At 39.0% G+C, this 20,339-nt stretch overlaps 1 protein-coding gene and 1 long non-coding RNA gene across 5 annotated transcripts in view; one reads left to right on the top strand and one right to left on the bottom strand.

Moving 5' to 3' along the window:
• The window catches only part of LOC105387578 (carbohydrate sulfotransferase 11), a 67,698-nt gene that overhangs the window by 7,920 nt on the left and 39,439 nt on the right, over positions 1-20,339 (bottom strand). For all 4 annotated transcript variants that reach the window (XM_048627862.1, XM_048627863.1, XM_038106089.2 and 1 more), the window contains one exon: positions 937-1,124. In XM_048627862.1, coding sequence (XP_048483819.1) covers positions 937-1,124 — 188 coding nt within the window. The remainder of the gene's footprint in view (positions 1-936; positions 1,125-20,339) is intronic.
• On the top strand, positions 1,124-1,928 carry LOC125489984. Its single transcript, XR_007267385.1, has 2 exons — positions 1,124-1,281; positions 1,553-1,928. It is a non-coding gene; the product is annotated as an uncharacterized LOC125489984 (long non-coding RNA).

Raw genomic sequence — 20,339 nt, 5'->3', positions numbered from 1 at the left:
CACTAACCTATTATTATTACACTGCGTGAGCTCTTATTTGTCGCCAATGTGATATTTAGGGAAATAATATACGAGTTTGCTGTTCACCATTCTTCTATTCGGTAATAGACTCACTAGAAGTATAAACAAACTATAAACAAACTCTTATCAAAAAGGCCAAACACCACAACACTATTTGATTTGATGATCCTCGTTGGAAGTCTGTATCATACACCCCGTAAATGTACAATGTACCTACAAGTACACCAGCCAGTAAACTAAACGGATGATTGCTTATCTGCGATCATTCAAAGATAAATTAAAATGTCAAAGTTTTTATAAGTTAACGTGATAATTAATTTTCCTCAATCCGCAATCGTGCGATTGCGACCTAGAGTAAATAGGTATTGTATTGAGTTATTGCAGACATCTTTCAGGAAATTCCGTATTTTCTTCTCAAAAAATCTGAACTTAGTAAATGTAGATAAGCTATATTTACGCATGTATGCAGTATAGATAGGGCAGGTAATAATTGTTCTTAATTTCGTTCCGTATAGGTATACTATCAGCCAGTATACCCAAATAACCTACTAAAAATATAATTTTGGAGATAAAACTTAAAAACATTCCGGATGCCGGTGTAATGATGAATAATGACGATGCGTCTCCACTGTCCAGTTATCCCCAAACAAAAACACCTTTTCGACTTTACCGAGCCGGTTTCGGTTACTTGATTTTTTGAACGCGACACTAACTGTAGTTTTTTGAGGAAAATAATACTTATACATTTACCTAAACTTATGTGTTTTAAAGCAGTTTTAAGTACCTATACCGAAAGTGATTCTAAAATGGCATTGTACTTAACCCTAAACTAGTAAGTAATTATTGAAGTCCTCAAAAAAAATCGCTCACAATGCCATTTTAGCAACACCCCGTCCAACACACCGCCAAACTTACCAGATGACATGATACTGCCTATTTATCAAGTACTCCCACGCGTAGGCCTTGTGACTCGAGTCGTCTAGTCCCAGGTTCGAGCACTGGTTGGCTAGGTAGTCCCGTCGGGCGTCCATTCGCGAACACACTTCTAGGAACTTCTCCCGCGAGAGTAAACCCTCTTCGTGTGTGCTGTTCTCTAATATGTACTGGAACAATAGGGGGTTGTTAGTGTTTTGATTCTAAAATGATGCGGGTTAATGGTGAGTACATTTCAAAAACCCAATCAGTGCAGATTGGGTTTCGGCGGTGTATCGGCGCTAATACCCTGATTACATTACACCTTCCGAGTTGAGTGGAGAGACAGTATCCTCGGCTGAGCACTCGTTCAATTGCTAGTAGTAAGTAGCGACGGACGCAGGCGCCCAGGTAAACCTAGGCGGAGATGGCGGGACGACCTGGACAGATTTTTGCCGGATTGGCGTCAGGTGGTCGACAATAGAGACGTGTGGAGTGAACGTGGGGAGGCCTTTGCCCAGCAGTGGGACACTGAAATGGCTAAATAAAAAAAAGTAGTGCTCGCTAGTAGTAGGTAGTGCTCGGCCGAGGATACTGTCTCTCCCACTCTACACGATAGGTATAAGCAAGGATAAATTATTCCGCGTAGCAATGTAATACAAATTTATAATCGCGGTTTAAAGAAGGAAAGGAATCTGGACATCTTGTCTGAAAAATATAGGTTTTGGTCCATCTGACCGGAATCGCCAGCAGCATTCCGTATGACGTCTTAGTAATACCTAGTATTGTTCGTAAAAGGTAAACAATAACATTGAGAATTAGGTAAGGGGTATAGGGGTGACTATGCAATGTAAATATAATTATGTCGTCTATCATGCGACTGGACAAATTAAATTAAGTTACAAAAACTGAGGAAACGGATGACTATTTATATTGAAAATAGCTTTTCCTTGATAATAAATCCTTCAGTAACCAGAAAATGAATTGTATTTTTTTTTATCACTGAAAGTGTTATCACAGTGATCCTGTAAGTAATTTCTGTAAAATCCAGTGATAATAATTATGAGAATAATTCCGGCCAAAATTATTAAAATACTAATGTGATGCTTAAAATATAGACTTATAATTGTAAACAGTGCCCTTTTACAAAAGTTTAATACAAAATTAACTAATATTATTACTTAAATTAGCAGTTTTAAAAGTTCGCACAAAAAATCGTTAAAACAAATTCAAATTTAGACGCCAAAATTTCAAAATGTTCGACTACAGAGCCATCTATTTCAATAACTTGTAACTACTAGCTTGACGCTCGATAAAACAAAAGTTACAAAGAGTGAATGAAGCCAGTCACTTAGTAATTGCAGAATTGGCCACTAGAGGGCGATACTAGTACAATAAATATTTATTTGGAAAAAATGATTACTTCAGAAGGAAAAAACTTTGGAAAGCCAACCATTGCCTCAATGGAAAATAAGGTAGACACCCTGATTGAAATAGTCAAAGAGCTAAAGGAAGAAATATTGGCTCTCAAGACCAACAATACTGATGCAGAAGTTGGACAGAAAACATCAACCACTCTGAACGCAGTGACCCTCTCGCCAAATTCTAAAAAATCTCCACTCCAAAATACAATAACAACTATTACTAACCAGCGTGAAGAACGTAGAACCAGACGCGCACAATATGCTCCTATTCCTATTACTGATATACCTGGGAAAAAAGTTCAAAAAAGGGCCCCTAAGAAAGAAACTGAAGTAGCGCCTTCCGCTCCCGCTGCTGCGTCTACGGCGGCGCCCCCCGCTCCAGCTCCCGCTGCTGCGTCTGCGGCGGCGCCCCCCGCTCCCGCTGCTGCGTCTGCGGCGGCGCCCCCCGCTCCCGCTGCTGCGTCTGCGGCGGCGCCCCCCGCTCCAGCTCCCGCTGCTGCGTCTGCGGCGGCGCCCCCCGCTCCCGCTGCTGCGTCTGCGGCGGCGCCCCCCGTTCCAGCTCCCGCTGCTGCGTCTGCGGCGGCGCCCCCCGCTCCCGCTGCTGCGTCTGCGGCGGCGCCCCCCGCTCCAGCTCCCGCTGCTGCGTCTGCGGCGGCGCCCCCCGCTCCAGCTCCCGCTGCTGCGTCTGCGGCGGCGCCCCCCGCTCCCGCTGCTGCGTCTGCGGCGGCGCCCCCCGCTCCCGCTGCTGCGTCTGCGGCGGCGCCCCCCGCTCCAGCTCCCACTGCTGCGTCTGCGGCGGCGCCCCCCGCTCCCACTGCTGCGTCTGCGGCGGCGCCCCCCGCTCCCGCTGCTGCGTCTGCGGCGGCGCCCCCCGCTCCAGCTCCCGCTGCTGCGTCTGCGGCGGCGCCCCCCGCTCTTGCTGCTGCCTCCACCACTGCATCTGAAGGATGGACTACCGTCCAGCACCAGAAATACAAACGTAAACCACCCAAAATTTTCACTGGATCAGGCTCACGTGATGAGAGTTTACAGACAGTTGAGCGAGTTAAACACATCCAAGCTTGGTCTTTCAAACCTGAAACTACGGTGGAAACAGTAAGAGACTATCTAAACAGAATTGAGAAATCAAATAACTACACTGTTGAGAAACGAAGCCTAAATACCACGAAACATGCCTCGTTTATAATAGGTATACCTGAGTCCCTATTTACCAAACTGACAGACCCTTCGATGTGGCCGCCGGGTATCAAGTTCGTGGAGTGGTTTCTGCGACGACCCCGTGAACAGCGGGGCCAGCCGCAGCACTAGATCCCCCCCGACCCCGCCGCCCCTGCAGCCCCAGCGCCCTGCTAATGACGACGCTGCGACTGCGGACAGTACTCGACACCTGACACTGATCCATCAGAACATTAACAGGCTGGAAAATAAAACATTTAGACTAGAATGTGAACTACAACTACAGAGTGACGTCGATGTTCTCTGCCTAACTGAACTATTCCTAAATCCTAGTGAGTTGCCAAACGTACGCATAGCGAATTACAAGCTGGCGGCGGGCTACTGCCGGGCGGCGCGCGGCGGCGGCGGCGCCTGCATCTACGCGCGGGACTCGCTGCTCACCATGGAACGGAAAGAGTTCGCCGAACTCTCTGTAGAACTTCACTTTGAAACCTGTGCTATTGAGTGTGTTGGATTAGATGTGATCATAATATGTATTTATAGACCTCCTAAAAGCAACGAAACTGGGGATTATTCCATTTTCTTCTCGAAATTAAATACTTTACTTAGCCAGAATTCTGTAAATAATTATAAAATTATAATTATGGGAGATATTAACATTGACCTGCTAACTAAATCACCAAATTCACAGAAACTAATCTCACAGCTCAAACAATATGGACTAAAATCAATAGTAAAATTTCCAACAAGAATAACTAGCAACTCCAGTACATGTTTAGATCACGTCTACACCAACATACCCAAGCCTGATATTTCTAAACTAGCGCCACTTGAACTTAATGTTTCCGACCACTCTGCTGTTATATTAACTGTTAAGACCAGTAACCAATGCCCTACAACCAGCAAAGTTATAACAAAGAGATTATTTTCTGAAAATAACAAATCTAGTTTCTCGCAAAGCCTAGACCTATATGACTGGGACACACTTCTTAGTAAATCTAATTGCCCAAATACTAACCTAGAGTCAGTTCTAAATGTAATTAATCACTTCTTCAATGTCCACTTTCCCTTAAAAAAATATCCAGTCCGAAAACATGTAAGCTCATGGGTTAATGATGATGTGAAGAAAGACCGTCACAGGATTCGCGAACTGAAGCGAGCGCTCATAGAAGATCCTGATAACGCCACACTAACCAACAACCTACTAGAGTCTGAAACATCTTACTTTCTCAGTATAACCAATGTTCGACGTAACTTTATCAATGATCAGATCTCACAAACCCAATCAGACATGTGTCGCAGCGTGTGGCGAGTCATAGCTACTGAGACAGGTCGAGCAGACCGCAAGGGCGGGGGCCCGCTGGACGTGCTCGTCAACTCCCGCCCCGGCGACACCGCCACCGAGCGCGCGCGCTCCGCGGCCGCCGCCCTCAACCAGTTCTATGTACAAGCCAACGATAATCCCAGTGCGCAGCCTGACCCTCCATCTGCCATTCGTTACCTAAACATCTATTTGGACAACAAAACTATTTCGAAGTTTAAACTTGAGCCAATAACATTAGCTGAATTATCTAAAGCTATAAAAGCTATTAAGCGGAAACAATCGCAAGATATCAATGACATGAACACCAAAATCTTAGATTACTTTCCACCAATTTTAATATCACTGTACTGCTCACTATTCAACAAATGCCTTACCGCCGGCCTCTACCCCAATGCCCTTAAAAAAGTTAAAGTACAACCAGTATATAAGGGCAAAGGCGAGATGCACGTACTAAAATACTTTCGCCCTATTTCACAAATACCTATTACATCCAAGATATTTGAACGTTTGATCAGTGACAGGCTGATAAGACACTTGCAAGACAACGCGCTCATGAATGAGCAACAGTACGCGTATCAGTGCGGCAAGTCCACTGTGGACGCGGCGCGTGACATGTTGTCTCGAGTGATGAGTCACCTGGAGGGGCGCCGGCAGGTTGCAGCTATATTTTGTGACTTGTCGCGTGCCTTTGAACTGGTGAATCACTCACTGCTATTAGAGAAACTTAAGGCGTATGGCGTTGAAGGCAATTTCTTCTCAATAGTCAGTGAATTCCTCCAAAACCGTCAGCAATGTACCAGTGTTCGTAACATTAAATCAGACCTAGAATATATCGGCGACAGTGCGGTGCCACAGGGCTCTGTAATGGGCAACAATCTGTTCCTCCTACTCGTCAACGACCTGACGACGGCATCGGACGAAGCCGAATATGTCCTATTCGCTGATGACGGCTGTGTCATTGTTGCGGCAGACAAATTCCACGAACTAAAAGACAAAATTACCAAGGTAATGGCGTCACTCGCTAATTGGTTTGGTGCGAATGGGATGCTTCTCAATGTGGAGAAAACTAACATTATGCACTTCCAACTAAGAAGAGTGAGAGGTCACGATCTGGATGTCATGTGTAATGGACAACCTGTCCCACAAGTTGACCAAGTGAAATACTTGGGCTTCACGGTGGACAGCGCGCTCACTTGGTCGGCACACATTGACCTCGCCTGTGGACGGCTAGCATCGGCTTGCTTCGCCCTATCACGTCTAACGCCTAGCTTATCACTTGAAAACTTAAAAAAAGCGTACTACGGCTACTTCCACTCCATCCTAACATATGGAATAGACGTGTGGGGTGATGCAGCTGATGCCTATAAAATTTTCAAGAAACAAAAAAGAGCTGTTCGTATTATTGCTGGGACTCCCTGGGACCATCACGCAAGAGATTTGTTTATAAAGTACAAAATACTAACTGCGCCATGTCTCTATATATTAGAGGTAGCGAAGTATGCGAGACGGAATCTTAATAGCTTACAAACAATCGGTGACACTCACAACATAAACACTAGGCAGCGCCACCGCCTGTGCACGCCCGCGAGGAGACTCGCCAAGTCCGACAAGACGCTGGGCGTGCTGGCCCCCAAGGTGTACAACGCTCTGCCTAGTGACATTAAGTCTGCCCCGAGTGACGCTGTATTCATTGCCAAGCTCAAAAAGTTGTTGGTTGGTATGGCCTGTTACTCCACTAGTGAATTTTTCACTAATGTATCATTTGCCAATGAGGTAGCTACTGTATAGTTAAGAACTGTTTTTGTAACTATGATTTGTAATTATAATGTGTGACGTCTGTATACTTGTAAGTCTTTACTTTTATACTGTATCCTCTTTTTATTACTTTAAAATATGACGTGTAAATTGTAAAATTTATCAATAAAGGATTGAAATTGAAATTGAAAATTTAAATAATAGTGTATGAAATAAATGCAATTGACAGTGCTTTTAAAATTAAATATTTTGCGTGTGAGCGAGTTACACGAAACTTATAAATTATTACCTACCTGTTTTTTATACTAAGGATTTGTTAATATTACTAGATCTAGATCTGGATATAAGTACCTAACCTAAGTATGTAGCTATATATAGTTTCGTATTTTTTTAAACCTTTAAGTTTTTTTTGTAGCTAATGGCAATCTATCTTACATGGCAACGTAGAAAAAGGCAGCAAGTTCGTATTCCAATACAATTACTTATTTCATGGCAGCGAGCCAAACGACTGCACTGTGGCAACTAAGCTTAGCAGCTAATAGTATCGTCGGTTTTGGCTTCGGACACCGCACCGTTTTTAACTAGAGCTTGGCACGAGAGGAAATCTAAACTGCATTGTAAGGGCTGCACTTTATAAAATCCGACTCTACCCACTTTAAAATAGAGCCACTTTTACCTTTACATCTTGTTTTGCAAAGCACTAACTTTTTACTCGAAATTCTGGCTTAAATGATGCTGTTCCGCATAATGCATGTGATACTGAATTTGTTAGTATGTAAATATACATAAGATGTTCAGTTATCAAGTAGTTTTTATGTATTTACATAGATGTCACTATCCCGCAAACTACATCGCGGTATTAGGATTTCTTACATTTTAATGACCCTACGAAATATACAAATAAACATTGCTTCTACTACCAGCGATCCGAACATATGGCTACCAAGCCTTTTCATGGTCCTTCGAGCCGGATCCAGGTGGATGTGGTCACTGACCACACCACCATAGTAGTAGCCACTTTTTGATCAATATACACATTATTATGTTGTAGTAGATAACTATTTCCTATCTTCCTAGCCATTGATTGGGTTATTTTTTTAACTAGCTGTCGCCCCGTTGGCGTCGGTGCGTTTTGCATTGCCTTGATCTTAAGTTTTTTTACTAACCTAACTTCTTCCTGTCGTTTGATTTCGACACCAAGCCTATTGTATCTCCAAGATCAATCAGTAGGTAGTCGCTGCGAATTATTCAATTAATGTGCGTAGAGGCAGACGGACAAATTGAAAGTAGATTATTATGTTGCTCTTTTTATTCTACTAAGTACCTATATACCATATAGTACAGTCAATAAATGACGAAAAATGAGGTGTAGAGTGCGTGAGCAGGTAACTAAGCGATTCCTTCAAAAACTAATTCAGGGGGCTTAGGTTGTTAACATACCAAAAGTCCTGACTCCTAGGTGATGAGCGGGGGGGAGGAGAGGGGGGTAAAGGTACGAATTTTTGGTTTTTCGCTTATATCTCGAAAATGGTGCAACGCAGAGAAATATTTTCAAAGCATAAAATGGAGTTCTTTAAATTATCTAAATCTTTTATATCATATGTATTTTTCTAATTCCTAACCGTTCTCGAGTTATTACCCTCGGAAAAAGTTAAAATTTACAAGAAAAATCTATTCAAGTCAAAACATTCATAAACATTGCATCATATTTTCTAAACCGATTCATAAACGAAAAAAATGAATAGGAAAGAAGTTGTAGATTTTTAAATTCCCTTTTAGAATATATATAGATATGCTAGTTAATGTCCAACCCGTCTAAAGTTACAGCTATTTTACTTACACTTAAGCTCACTAACTCGGTGAGTTATGTCAGTAACTTTAGCAAAATGCAAGTTTAAAATAGCTGTAACTTTAGGCGGGTTGGACATTAACCAGCATATCTATATATATTCTAAAAGGAAATTTAAAAATCTACAACTTCTTTCCTATTCATTTTTTTTATTTATGAATTGGTTTAGAAAATATGATGCAATGTTTATGAATGTTTTGACTTGAATAGATTTTTCTTGTAAATTTTAACTTTTTCCGAGGGAAATAACTCGAAAACGGTTAGGAATTAGAAAAATACATATGATATAAAAGATTTAGATAATTTAAAGAACTCCATTTTATGCTTTGAAAATATTTCTCTGCGTTGCACCATTTTCGAGATATAAGCGAAAAACCAAAAATTCGTACCTTTACCCCCCTCTCCTCCCCCCCGCTCATCACCTAGGAGTCAGGACTTTTGGTATGTTAACGATCTAAGCCCCCTGAATAAGTTTTTGAAGGAATCGCTTAGTTACCTGCTCACGCACTCTACACCTCATTCCTTGACTGGACTACATATCCCGGATGGGACTCATTTAAAATACTTAAGTTATGGTGGTGGAAGATATTCTAATATCAAACAAAATTTCTTGTACCTTCGTTTTCCTATTTGCACATCTTGATGGGTTGGTAGACCTATAGTGTAGTCATCAACTACCGTCGATTATGTAAGCCATTGTAATCAATGGCTCGACCTATATCTGAATCAATTACGAAATATTCCTTAACTAGGTCAATTGAAATAGGTCTTCGGAATTATGTTGATTCTTCAAGCCTCAAGGCTATGGGAGTACTTATGGACTAGAAATAATAGGCTTAGTAATAGAAACATTTTAAGACCTAGTATGTAAGTAGTCTTACATTTCGACGTACTTACTAAGAACGTCGAAGTGGTCAGAGAAGTGTAGTTACAGCAGTAATGCGGCAGAAAGGGACATCACTATCAACGTTCCGATTTTACATTCACGAGCAATGAAAAAGTTCCACCTGATAGGTATTCGCCGATTTTTTTTTCTACCACCAAACAAAAACACACATATAACTAATTTAAACGCTTTCGCTTTCATCAACTTTTAATTACAAATTACCGTTATTGACCCATATTGAACCATTCACAAGAATAAGTTGAGATATTGAATTAAGTAATTTAAGATTTTCTACGTTTTAATAAAAAAAAAAATAACTAAAGGACACTGAATAGTTTACATCTTCTCATTTAATCTAATTACTAACTCTGGTGCAAGCAAGGTACATACAACACAGGCATCAAGCATGCTACCTAATAAAAGTATATCATATTTACTAATACTTTATACTTAATGCATAATCAATATAATCATAAAGAGGAAAGATTAGTATTTATAACCACGGCTTTCCTCTGAACACAATAATCACAAGAATATTTTCTTCTTTCATCTGCTCTAGTCGGACTTTATTATTGATTTAAATATAATATTTGTAGATTTTTTAAGAAAAATAAATAAAGAATAAAGTAATAAGGGTGTTACTAGACCTAACTAACTATTTTTTTCTATAAGTGCTAGGTAAATATGTTTGTCATGCTAATTCTAATTTTTAAAACCTATGAAAGTAGGTACCTTGTAATAGCTTGTATCTATGTAAAATCTAAAGGTTTCTGTCTCCGCTAGAGACGGCCATTTTAGCGTTATTTAAATTAGTTAAAGACTCTACATAGGTAGGTACTTAAGTAAAAGTTTAGCAAACAGGGCAAGTCTAATTCTAGGGTACAATGAAGAGTGTGAGGAAAGTCTTGAGAGAGACCCGACGATGTGAAACTTGTGAAAGTGAGCTGCAGATTCTATGCAGATGTAGACAGTGCTACCAACTTAGCGGCGACATATTACTTACGACAAACTGTTACCAATGTGATAAATTTATAATGATTAATGGAAGACGTACGGACGGATACGCAAACCACATTGATACTGGTACCCTAGTACAGGTATTGCAATTTATGTAAACGAAAAAAGTTTTGGTATTCTTCTGTCACCTGCATACATTATCTGTCAAAAGTTTCATGGTAGTTTCCGCTAAAGGCGCCACTTTATATGCGAAAAAACGGAAACTTTTCTAGTTTTCGACAAACTATCAAACCTGTACTAGACCTACTTTTTGGACAACAGTAGTTAATTACTAAGTATATTGTGGTTATAATAATTGTTAATAATCGCGGTAATTTTTTGATTTATGACCTTAAAAATAGATGTATAACAGTATAGGTTACATTAACATTTTTCCTAATTCCTAAACATAATACCTAATCTACAATGCAGACCCCAACTCTAAATAATTCGATTCCTGACATTCTGAGCACTAATTGAAACTAAACCGCCTCACAAAATAAATGACTCAAGCTTTCTACGTTACATTATTCAAGCCGCATCAAATTGTAGGAATGTTCTTGAATGAGTAGGTACTATAAGTATCATGTATGTAAGCACCTATTTGTAGGTATACCAGTCAGCAGTTTCTGCAACTAGTGATTTTACTTCATTCTACAGTAGTCAGTTTCGGACTTCGTAGTTAATCATAGGTAGTTAGGTTTATTTATTATTTAATGATTATTATGTTGTCTTTTCAACTATAAAGATACACATTCTTTTTAAAGTCGAGGACACCGACAAAGTGGAACATTTTATCACAGTATAGTTGTTAGTGAGTTTCGCATAGCAGTAGAATGACGCCAGCCAGCAATTAACATTTGTTTGTTAGTTCCTGACCTGCAGTATAGTGCTACGTTTGTACTGTAACTCTTACAGTATACTACCTATGCATGAGGTATTGCTCTATTATATTCTCTCTGTGGGTGTAAGAATCAGGAGGGTCACTCTACACTGACGAAAAACGAGCGAACCAGAGCTGCCGTGCAATCGGCACGTTTAATACAACGAGATGAAAATAGAGTCGTGGCAGCAGCCAGCGCTCCGAACCTTGGTTTTTCTTCTTACCTACAGTGACCCCCCCTGTACATGCCTTCTCGAATGATTTGTTTGTGCACAATCACAGTACAATCTTACATAATAAATGAATAAGTGAAATATATAAATAGTAAGTAATTACCGGTGGTCGCTAATCTAACTGGCCAATCCTTTCACCATGGTGACAAACCCTAATCATTTTAGTCTATGCCCTAATGTAGCCCTAGTATCTCCCAACAAATATACGCTATACGAAGTTACAACAATCTATAATGCATTAACATTTACTTCTTTTTCTTTTTGCCCCAAGGGATTTTTCGCGACATCTACTGAAAGTAACTTTTTGTACCTTTTGTACCTTTTGTCTATGATGAAAACCTCTCATTTAAACCCCAATCAAGCATATGCCTTGAGACCGATATACCACACAGTATTTTCGTCCCAAGAGCGCGTTTTTAGACAAAGAATGGGGTCTGAATCTCAGAAGCTCGCATAAACAGGGAGTGGTTCAAAGGAAAATGAAAGCCTTTAGACTCTTTAGAGCGTTGCAGTTTTGCCAAGATACAGCCTTTATGGATGAAAAGACTGTCTCAGAACGAAGATGAATGTTTTCGGGGTTCTGTTCTGAAAACGAAAAACCGTTGGTCAAGTGTTAGGAAACTATGATTAACTTAGTTCATCACTACTTACAACTTGAAGTGCATCTGACCGACATCAACACTACTATCTGCAGGTTCCGTAGCTGTATCACGAATAATTTGTCAACTTGTACATAAGTGACCCGTGTCAACATTTTTCGTGATACGGCCACAGTAATTATTATACTGAAGTTCGAAATGTTTATTTATAGAGAATCGCTATCTAGACTTGGGCCTTACCACAAAAACTTAGACAGTATTGAAAAGACGTTTAGCGCTGTCAAACGCCTACAAAATCTGTCAATTTTCGTTTTAAACACTTCTTAAACAGTGTTAAAAGTTTTTTGTGGTACTTAGTACAGATAGTATCCTTTGCGCCATAGAAATTCGCGAACGGTGCGATTTGAATTACACCGCCTCCGCCCGGTGAGTCCGATTTCGGTGTCGAAACTAGAACCCCTTTTCATTTCATGACTAACTATTGCTGATTGGATGCTATTTGACACTGCACGTTTTATTAGGTGCATGCCCAGTAGGCAAACTGTTCGGTCGATACTATACATATAGGCGCTCGTAAAGCGGTGTTTAGACAAATAATATAATATTATGCGTATAGCATAGAATAACGTACTTACTTGTTATTCTATGATGTAGAGGCACTTAATAGGCTACTTGACAATTTTTTAAAGAAGGTCTCATATTATTGATAATTTGTCTATTAGATAAAAAAATAATAAGTACTCTCGTATTTTTTGGGATCTAGAAAATCCCAAAACTTAATTTTAAAGTTTTAGTTTTCGTAAACACGCGAAAACGCTCTCAGCTATATTTGTTTTAAAATTGTCTATGGTGTGGAATGATGTGACGTCAGAAGGGAGCAAATCATTCATTTATCTTAGTTGAGATTCTACTACACTATCGTTGGTATGATTTTTAGTTTTTAAAACGTTTTTTTTATGTCACGGATTTAAAAAATTATTTCGAATCGACAGGATGAATGGAAGATAGTTAGATCCCTTTATCAGCTTTATAAGCGCCGACTCGCAATTTTATAAATTTCTTTCAGGACTATAGAAGTAGTTAAGTATTCGCTTTTCAACATATTTTTCCCTTTCAACTTGCATGGGCGCAGTGTGTACTTAGTTGGAAACATTCAATTACCTGCACGTTCCAGTCATAATTTATGGAAATGACCCCCACAATGATACGCTTATTAGTCTATTATCTCTGTTGTTACCTGTGTAATTTACCATTTGTATACTTTATAAAAAAACGGCTAGAAAAATATTAGCTTGTGAGTCAGTGAGAAAAAAAATGTCCGTACATTGAATTTCCACATAGTAGATAGCTGAATCCCAGACATACAGTCTGTGCTGAATCCCCATAGCCCCATTTCGAAGCCAGATTTGCTCTATACAAGCTCTTTACAAGTAGGTAAGCTATTATGTATGTCGCAGGCAACTGGTTTAATCTCCTGTTTGATTGAACCACTAGCCCGTTCATTGGATGGCGCTGTTCAGTTGTATGACTAGGCCGAACGTTGATTGTACAAGCGTCACAAAACGTCCAACTAGTTAGCTGACTTAAAATCAGTCAGGTGGTGAATAAAACAAATATGGCGTCTAACAGCTAACAGCTGACTCTAAAAGCACCTATATTGTTAGTTTTTTGCAAATAAATTAGCTTTAAAGTGCGTTATTTGTGTTAAAATAGTGTGACAACATGGATTTACCTATTATTACGCCGCGGGCGGATAGTTTCAAAGAAAAAAAGTGGCGAAACTGGATAATTATGAACAACAATATGAAGGTACGTTTATTGTTATTTTTTAGTTAATTTGTGAGATAAGAGCTTTGTAACAAAGTCTTTTTGTTGACTCTTGTCTGGTGATGTTCACCCTAACCAGACATTACAAAGTTGCTATACTATATCCCATTCAACGACTTCGCTGAATGACGTTCAGTCAAGACGTCGAACGTTACAATCAACGACTTGACGAGTTGTCCTTTAGTCATACAACTGAATAGCGCCATCCAATGAACGGGCTAGTGGTTCAATCAAACAGGAGATTAAACCAGTTGCCTGCGACATGTATACTAGGTATATTCTCAGCGAAAAAAGTTTTGCTAAGAGCAAGTCTTGAGCAAGCCGAACACCCAGTTGTATTTGATTCCTGTCTTTTAGGACACCTGTATAGTGTTTCGGTAAAACAAAACATGCAGATAAAATTTAAACGATAAACTAGTAGGTATCTCTTAAATCTTATCGAGCAAATAATTCCAACTGTGGCGTAGGCATGCTATGGCACCATCTTCACATTTGTGAGTTGTATCAGTTATCACACCTACATTGTATGTGATCGTAAAAGGTACGATCTTCCTCTCCCACGAGTCTCACGACAGATGAATGGGGATAGACGACAAGGAAGCAATGGGAATGGAATAACAGAGTTCTGTGCCGTACGGGTGTTCTAGTGAATGCAGTTTTCACTTTCGTCGTAACGGGCCGCGTTGTGTTATGTTTACTACCGCTACAAATGCTACAATCGTTGCGATTCTATCGGAAATTGTATTGTACTAGTGTTCCCTAATATTGGCAATTTGCATAGATTGCTATTTGTAAGTTCAATCACGTTTTTTGTTCGATAAGTCCTACTAGGTGAATTTCGTTTCAATACAATCATAAATATATTCTGATTGATACAATCCTTACTAATCCTAACTAATCCTAATCCTAACTAATATTATAAATGCGAAAGTAACTGTGTCTTTCTGTCTGTCTGTCTGTTACTCTTTCACGCCAAAACTACTGAACGGATTTGAATGAAATTTGGTATACATACGGTCTAGACCCCGGGAAAGAACATAGGCTACTTTTTATCCAGGAATTCCCACGGGAAAACTTTTAAAGGCGAAGCGAAGCGCGCGGGAACAGCTATATTATAAATGCGAAAGTAACTGTGTCTGTCTGTCTGTCTGTTACTCTTTCACGCCAAAACTACTGAACGGATTTGAATGAAATTTGGTATACATACGGTCTAGACCAGGGATGCACAGACCGCGGCCCGTCGGTCGAATACTGGTGGCTCGCCAACAGCAGAAGTATTACTCTCGTACCTATATAGTTATAAAAAAATATGTTCGAAAAGTATCTACTCAATCACAGGCAATTCAAACAATTGACATCAAAAAGCGAATATAAAGATTTATTGTATTAAGGGCCCGTACAGGGTGACGTGCCGCGCCAATTTTGGGTTTTCAATGCTCTTCACACAGCACACGCAGTGACACGCACACATGTAAGTTTGCACAGTGGGTCGATAAACTTTTACTCGCCAACTTTATTGACAATTATGTTCAAGTACATTTTGGGTGATTTTAGGGTAAGTAAGTATAATTCTTACTTACACTGGTAGGCACCAGGAAAGAGTAGAAATTAATAGGGGTGCCACTTTACTCTATACTCGGAACCCGATTAGCTTTCTCAAACAAATGTGGTATTTACTTGTAGAAAGGTAACTACAAGTATTAAAGTGTAGATAATAAGTTTCGGGCATCCTCCAGCCAACTGAATCCCGACGACAAAGCAAAGTAAATACATAGTGTCGCAAAAGGGCTATACTAAGCCAAAAGGGGATGACTCAAGGGGTCATTCTGAAATTCCCTCTTCCGTTGGACACCTGTTATAGTGCAGACGTGCGTTTATTGTCTCTTTCAAAATTTAAATATTTATTAAAATAAATCCCAAAAGTGGCAAAAGTAGTCTGTCCTGTTTCTTCTTGAAGCATTTCCCACTTAAGGCAGCGGCCATATTGGATTTGAAACGAGAAAGAAGATCCTACAGGAGAGCTGCTGGAGCCGTTTAAAATAGCCACATACCAGGGGTGCATAAACCACGAAGAAACTCTGTGAGTAAGAATTTTGCACACTAACGCCATCTGGTCTTTATCGCCGCCAAGCTAATCCAGAGTACTAGGCTCACATAACATAACAGAAGATTGATAATACTCAGACGATATTCTCACATCTAAATAAAATACAACCAGATATTTCAAGCCAGGTTGTACCTACCGCCGTGGTCCCATTGGTTAAGAGGCCGTCCGTTGACCGTCGAGACGCTGGTTCGAGCCCCACACCAGTAACCTCTTTTTGTTTTTGGATACTCATTTACGCAGTTTAAATTGACTTTTTATTGGAAAATAAACATCTGCTTTATATATAATTTTTAAAAAAATGGATAAGAGCTTATCTGAATCTAACCTTAATGTAGGCGGACTTGAGACAACTCCACCTAGTTTTACTTCTCAAAGAATAAAAAGGAGGAGAGATGCTACTTCTCCGTCAGACTGGAATAATTTCAAAGATGAAATGCTGGAAATGATGAGGTCATTGATGGCCCCAAATCAAAAAGCTCTTAAGGAAATAACAACTGAAATGAAAGGCATTCAGCGATCTAATCAAAATATTGAAAATTCGATTGCACTTCTAACAAGCCAAAACATTGAATTTCAGAAAAAAATTGAGCAACTTGAAACTCAATCAAAGAAAGACAGAGAGTACATTATATTGCTAGAGGATAAAGTTGAGGATATGCAAAGAGCTATCAGAAAAACAAGCATAGAGATAAAAAATGTACCGAAAAAAAATCATGAGACAAAGGAAGACTTGGTTAACATGGTACTATGTTTATCAAAGATTACCAATACCAAGATTCAAACCTCTGATATCAAAGATATTTTCAGAACTCAGGGTAAAAAGGACATCACAAAAAACACACCAATAGTGGTTGAATTAGGCTCTACTCTCACAAAAACGGATTTACTGAAAAACTGCAAGTCATTCAATATAAAAAATAAGGACAAACTCCAAGCCAAACATCTGGGTCTCACTTCAAGTGAAAATACGCCTATCTACGTATCAGAACAGTTAACAGCTAAGGGTGCCCGCCTGCATTTTCTTGCAAGAGACCTTATCAAATCAAAGAGTTTTAAATTCTGCTGGACATCTTATGGTAGAGTTTATGTGAGACGAGACGAAGGCAGCCCGGTAATCACTATAAAAAACGAAGCTCAAGTTCACCACCTGATGCAAGGAGCATGACTGCTCTGTAACCTTGTATCTTCTACAGGATTATGTAGTAGAATCTATAAGTTAATTGTAAACCCGTTGTATTTCTTTCACTTTTTGCATGATTTATTAATTTTATATTGTTACACAAACATACAAAACAACAATAAAACACTATCACACATCGTACACATATACACACATTATTTAGCCGCTAACATTCAAACACATAATAATACTACAACAATACACCGCCCATATCACTCATCGCCCGCCATTACAAACAAAAATAATGTAGCACAATCCTCACCATCAGTTAAACCTCTTAAAATAAACGAAATAAAATATGCCTAGCTCACTAAACACCTTGCATGAAATAGATGATACAGAAATCGCCACTTCACTGGCTTGTTCCATTGATGAATTGAGCTCATTCAATCAACTAGAAAAAGGTAATATAAATATTGTCACCCAAAATATACGAAGTGTTTACCGTAATATGGAAGACTTCGAATTAACCCTCTCTCAGTTTAACTTCGATATTGATATAATAATTTTGACTGAATGTCGTTTAAATTTCAATAAAAATATCCCATACCTACATAATTACACTTCTCACTTTACTAATAATCTTTTCAATCAAAATGACGGCGTAGTCGCGTACATTAAAGATGGCCATGAGGCTCAAGTAAAAGAAATAATTTTAAAACACGCGTCTTGTCTACAAATTACAATTAAAAACTATATAATTTTAGGTATTTACCGTTCTCCGTCAATTAAAAACGCAGAATTATTCATAAACTCATTATGCTCTCATTTAGATTCAATCGAGTCAAACAATCAAATAATACTCACGGGAGATATCAACATTAACCTAATATCAAATATAACCGAACAATCCCATGAACGTAATAACCGTATTCACTATCTTACATCTCTAGCTAATTACAGTCTCCTACCTGGGCATCAGTTACCAACTAGGGAGGGAAGCTGTTTGGATCACTTCTTTTTAAAAATAAACAAAAGAAATTGTTCGGCAATCATTGCAGTTATTAACACAACTACAACTGATCACTCAACTGTTCTTCTAAGTTTAAAAGGCGTTGCAAAGCCAGAGGTTCGTCTAAATAAAAAATCTATAACTGATTTCGACCTAGCATTACTACATCTACAAAATAATATAAACACAGAGGAAATAATACAAATAACTGACCCAGAAAGGTTGGCGGAGCTCCTTATTAATAAAATATCCGAAGCTCTTCTAGCGCACACCAAAATATTAACTATTTCTAGAAGCAAATATATGATTAAACCCTGGATGACAGCTGGGCTTTTACGATGCATCCATAACAGAAATTTAATGCAAAATCAACTGAAAAAGGAACCTACTAATAACATTTTAAAAATAACCTTCCGGCGCTATAGAAATTACTGCTCTAACTTAATTAATAAACTTAAAAATAATTACAATAAACAGAAGCTATCTAACTCGGTAAAAAATAGTAAATCCCTCTGGAAAAGCATAAATGACATTACCCAATTTAGAGCTAAGAAATCATCAAACATTGCCTTGATAAATAAACAAAATTCCCCATCAGATGCAGTAAAAAGAATAAACAGCTATTTTGTGGGAATCGGTAGTAATTTAGCAGAGGATATTATTACAAGACAGGGACCCCACAGTGTACACAGTTTACATTATAATAACATTAACTCGCCTTCATCATCATTCGTACTTCTAGAGACTGATCCTTTTGAGGTAGAGCAAGTTCTAATGAATCTTGATTCTAATAGTGCCTCTGGTTTAGACAATATTCCCACAAATTTTTTAAAGCTCTCTAGAGCTACTCTAGTCCCTATTTTAAGCCATTTAATAAATCTTTGTTTCACTAATGGTGTATTCCCTAAGTGTCTCAAAGGTTCTATAATAACACCAGTGTATAAGAGTGGGAATGGTGACGACGAAAATAGTTATCGGCCAATCTCTATTCTACCTTCTATCTCAAAAATTGTAGAGAAGTTAATTAACTCAAGACTACTGAATTACTTAGAGAAATATAAACTTTTATCAAAAAATCAATATGGGTTTAGAAAAGGAGTCTCCACTGAAGATGCTATCCTGGCCTTAAGTAATGTTTTGGTGAACAGCCTGGATAATGGAAAGAAATGCCTAACAGTGTTTCTTGACCTGAAAAAGGCTTTTGACACGGTGTCCATTCCCACTCTTATCTCCAAACTTGAACTCATTGGAATTAGAGGAGTTCCTCTCGCCCTCCTGCACAGCTATCTCCACGATCGCACGCAACGAGTAAGAGTTGAAAAATATGTTAGTGACGAGAAAAATGTCACTTTCGGCGTCCCACAAGGTAGCGTTCTTGGTCCTACCCTATTTTTGACCTATATAAATGACTTGTGCGATATGGCCATAGAACGAGGACAAATTTTTTCATACGCGGATGACACAGCCATTGTTTTTATCGGTGACTCGTGGGATGATGTGCACAAGTGTGCAGAAGCAGGTCTAACCCGGATCGCCAGATGGCTTAATTTTAATCTGCTAACTCTGAACACACAAAAAACTAATTATATTTGCTTTTCCATATATAACTCGTCACAACCAGACAAGGATCTGTCACTTAAAATTCATTCTTGTACTGACCCAAAAACCACCTGTAGCTGCCCAATAATCGAAAAAGTATACAAAACAAAATATTTAGGAGTAATTGTAGACCAGAGACTATCTTGGCATTACCATATAGATTTAATCTCAGCTCGTATAAGAAAACTGATGTGGATTTTTAAAACCCTAAGGTATGCGGCACCCAAAGACCTCATAACCAGAGTGTACGTAACTTTAGCTCAGTCAATTATAATATACTGTGCCCCCGTGTGGGGTGGAGCGTCAAAAACAAAACTTCTAGAGCTCGAACGTTCTCAGAGAGCATTACTTAAGGTAATTCACTTCAAACCGTATAGATTTCCTACCACAGAGCTTTATGAGTTCAGCAATGTTCTTACTGTAAGAAAACTCTATATACTGCATACTATTTTAAAATTTCACAAAAGTCTTAATTTCGATCCTAGTATTTTAAATAAAAGAAGAAATGATATTGTAGCCCGTAATATTAGTCCAAATACTGCATTTGCAAGTAGTCAATACTCTGCACAATCTGCATATTTGTACAATAAGATTAATAAAATACTACAAATATACA

The sequence above is a fragment of the Plutella xylostella genome, chromosome 19 (assembly GCF_932276165.1).
Source record: "Plutella xylostella chromosome 19, ilPluXylo3.1, whole genome shotgun sequence".
NCBI lineage: Eukaryota > Metazoa > Arthropoda > Insecta > Lepidoptera > Plutellidae > Plutella > Plutella xylostella.
The sequence above is the reverse complement of the archived record's forward strand: the minus strand, read 5'-3'. Positions and strand labels throughout refer to the sequence as shown.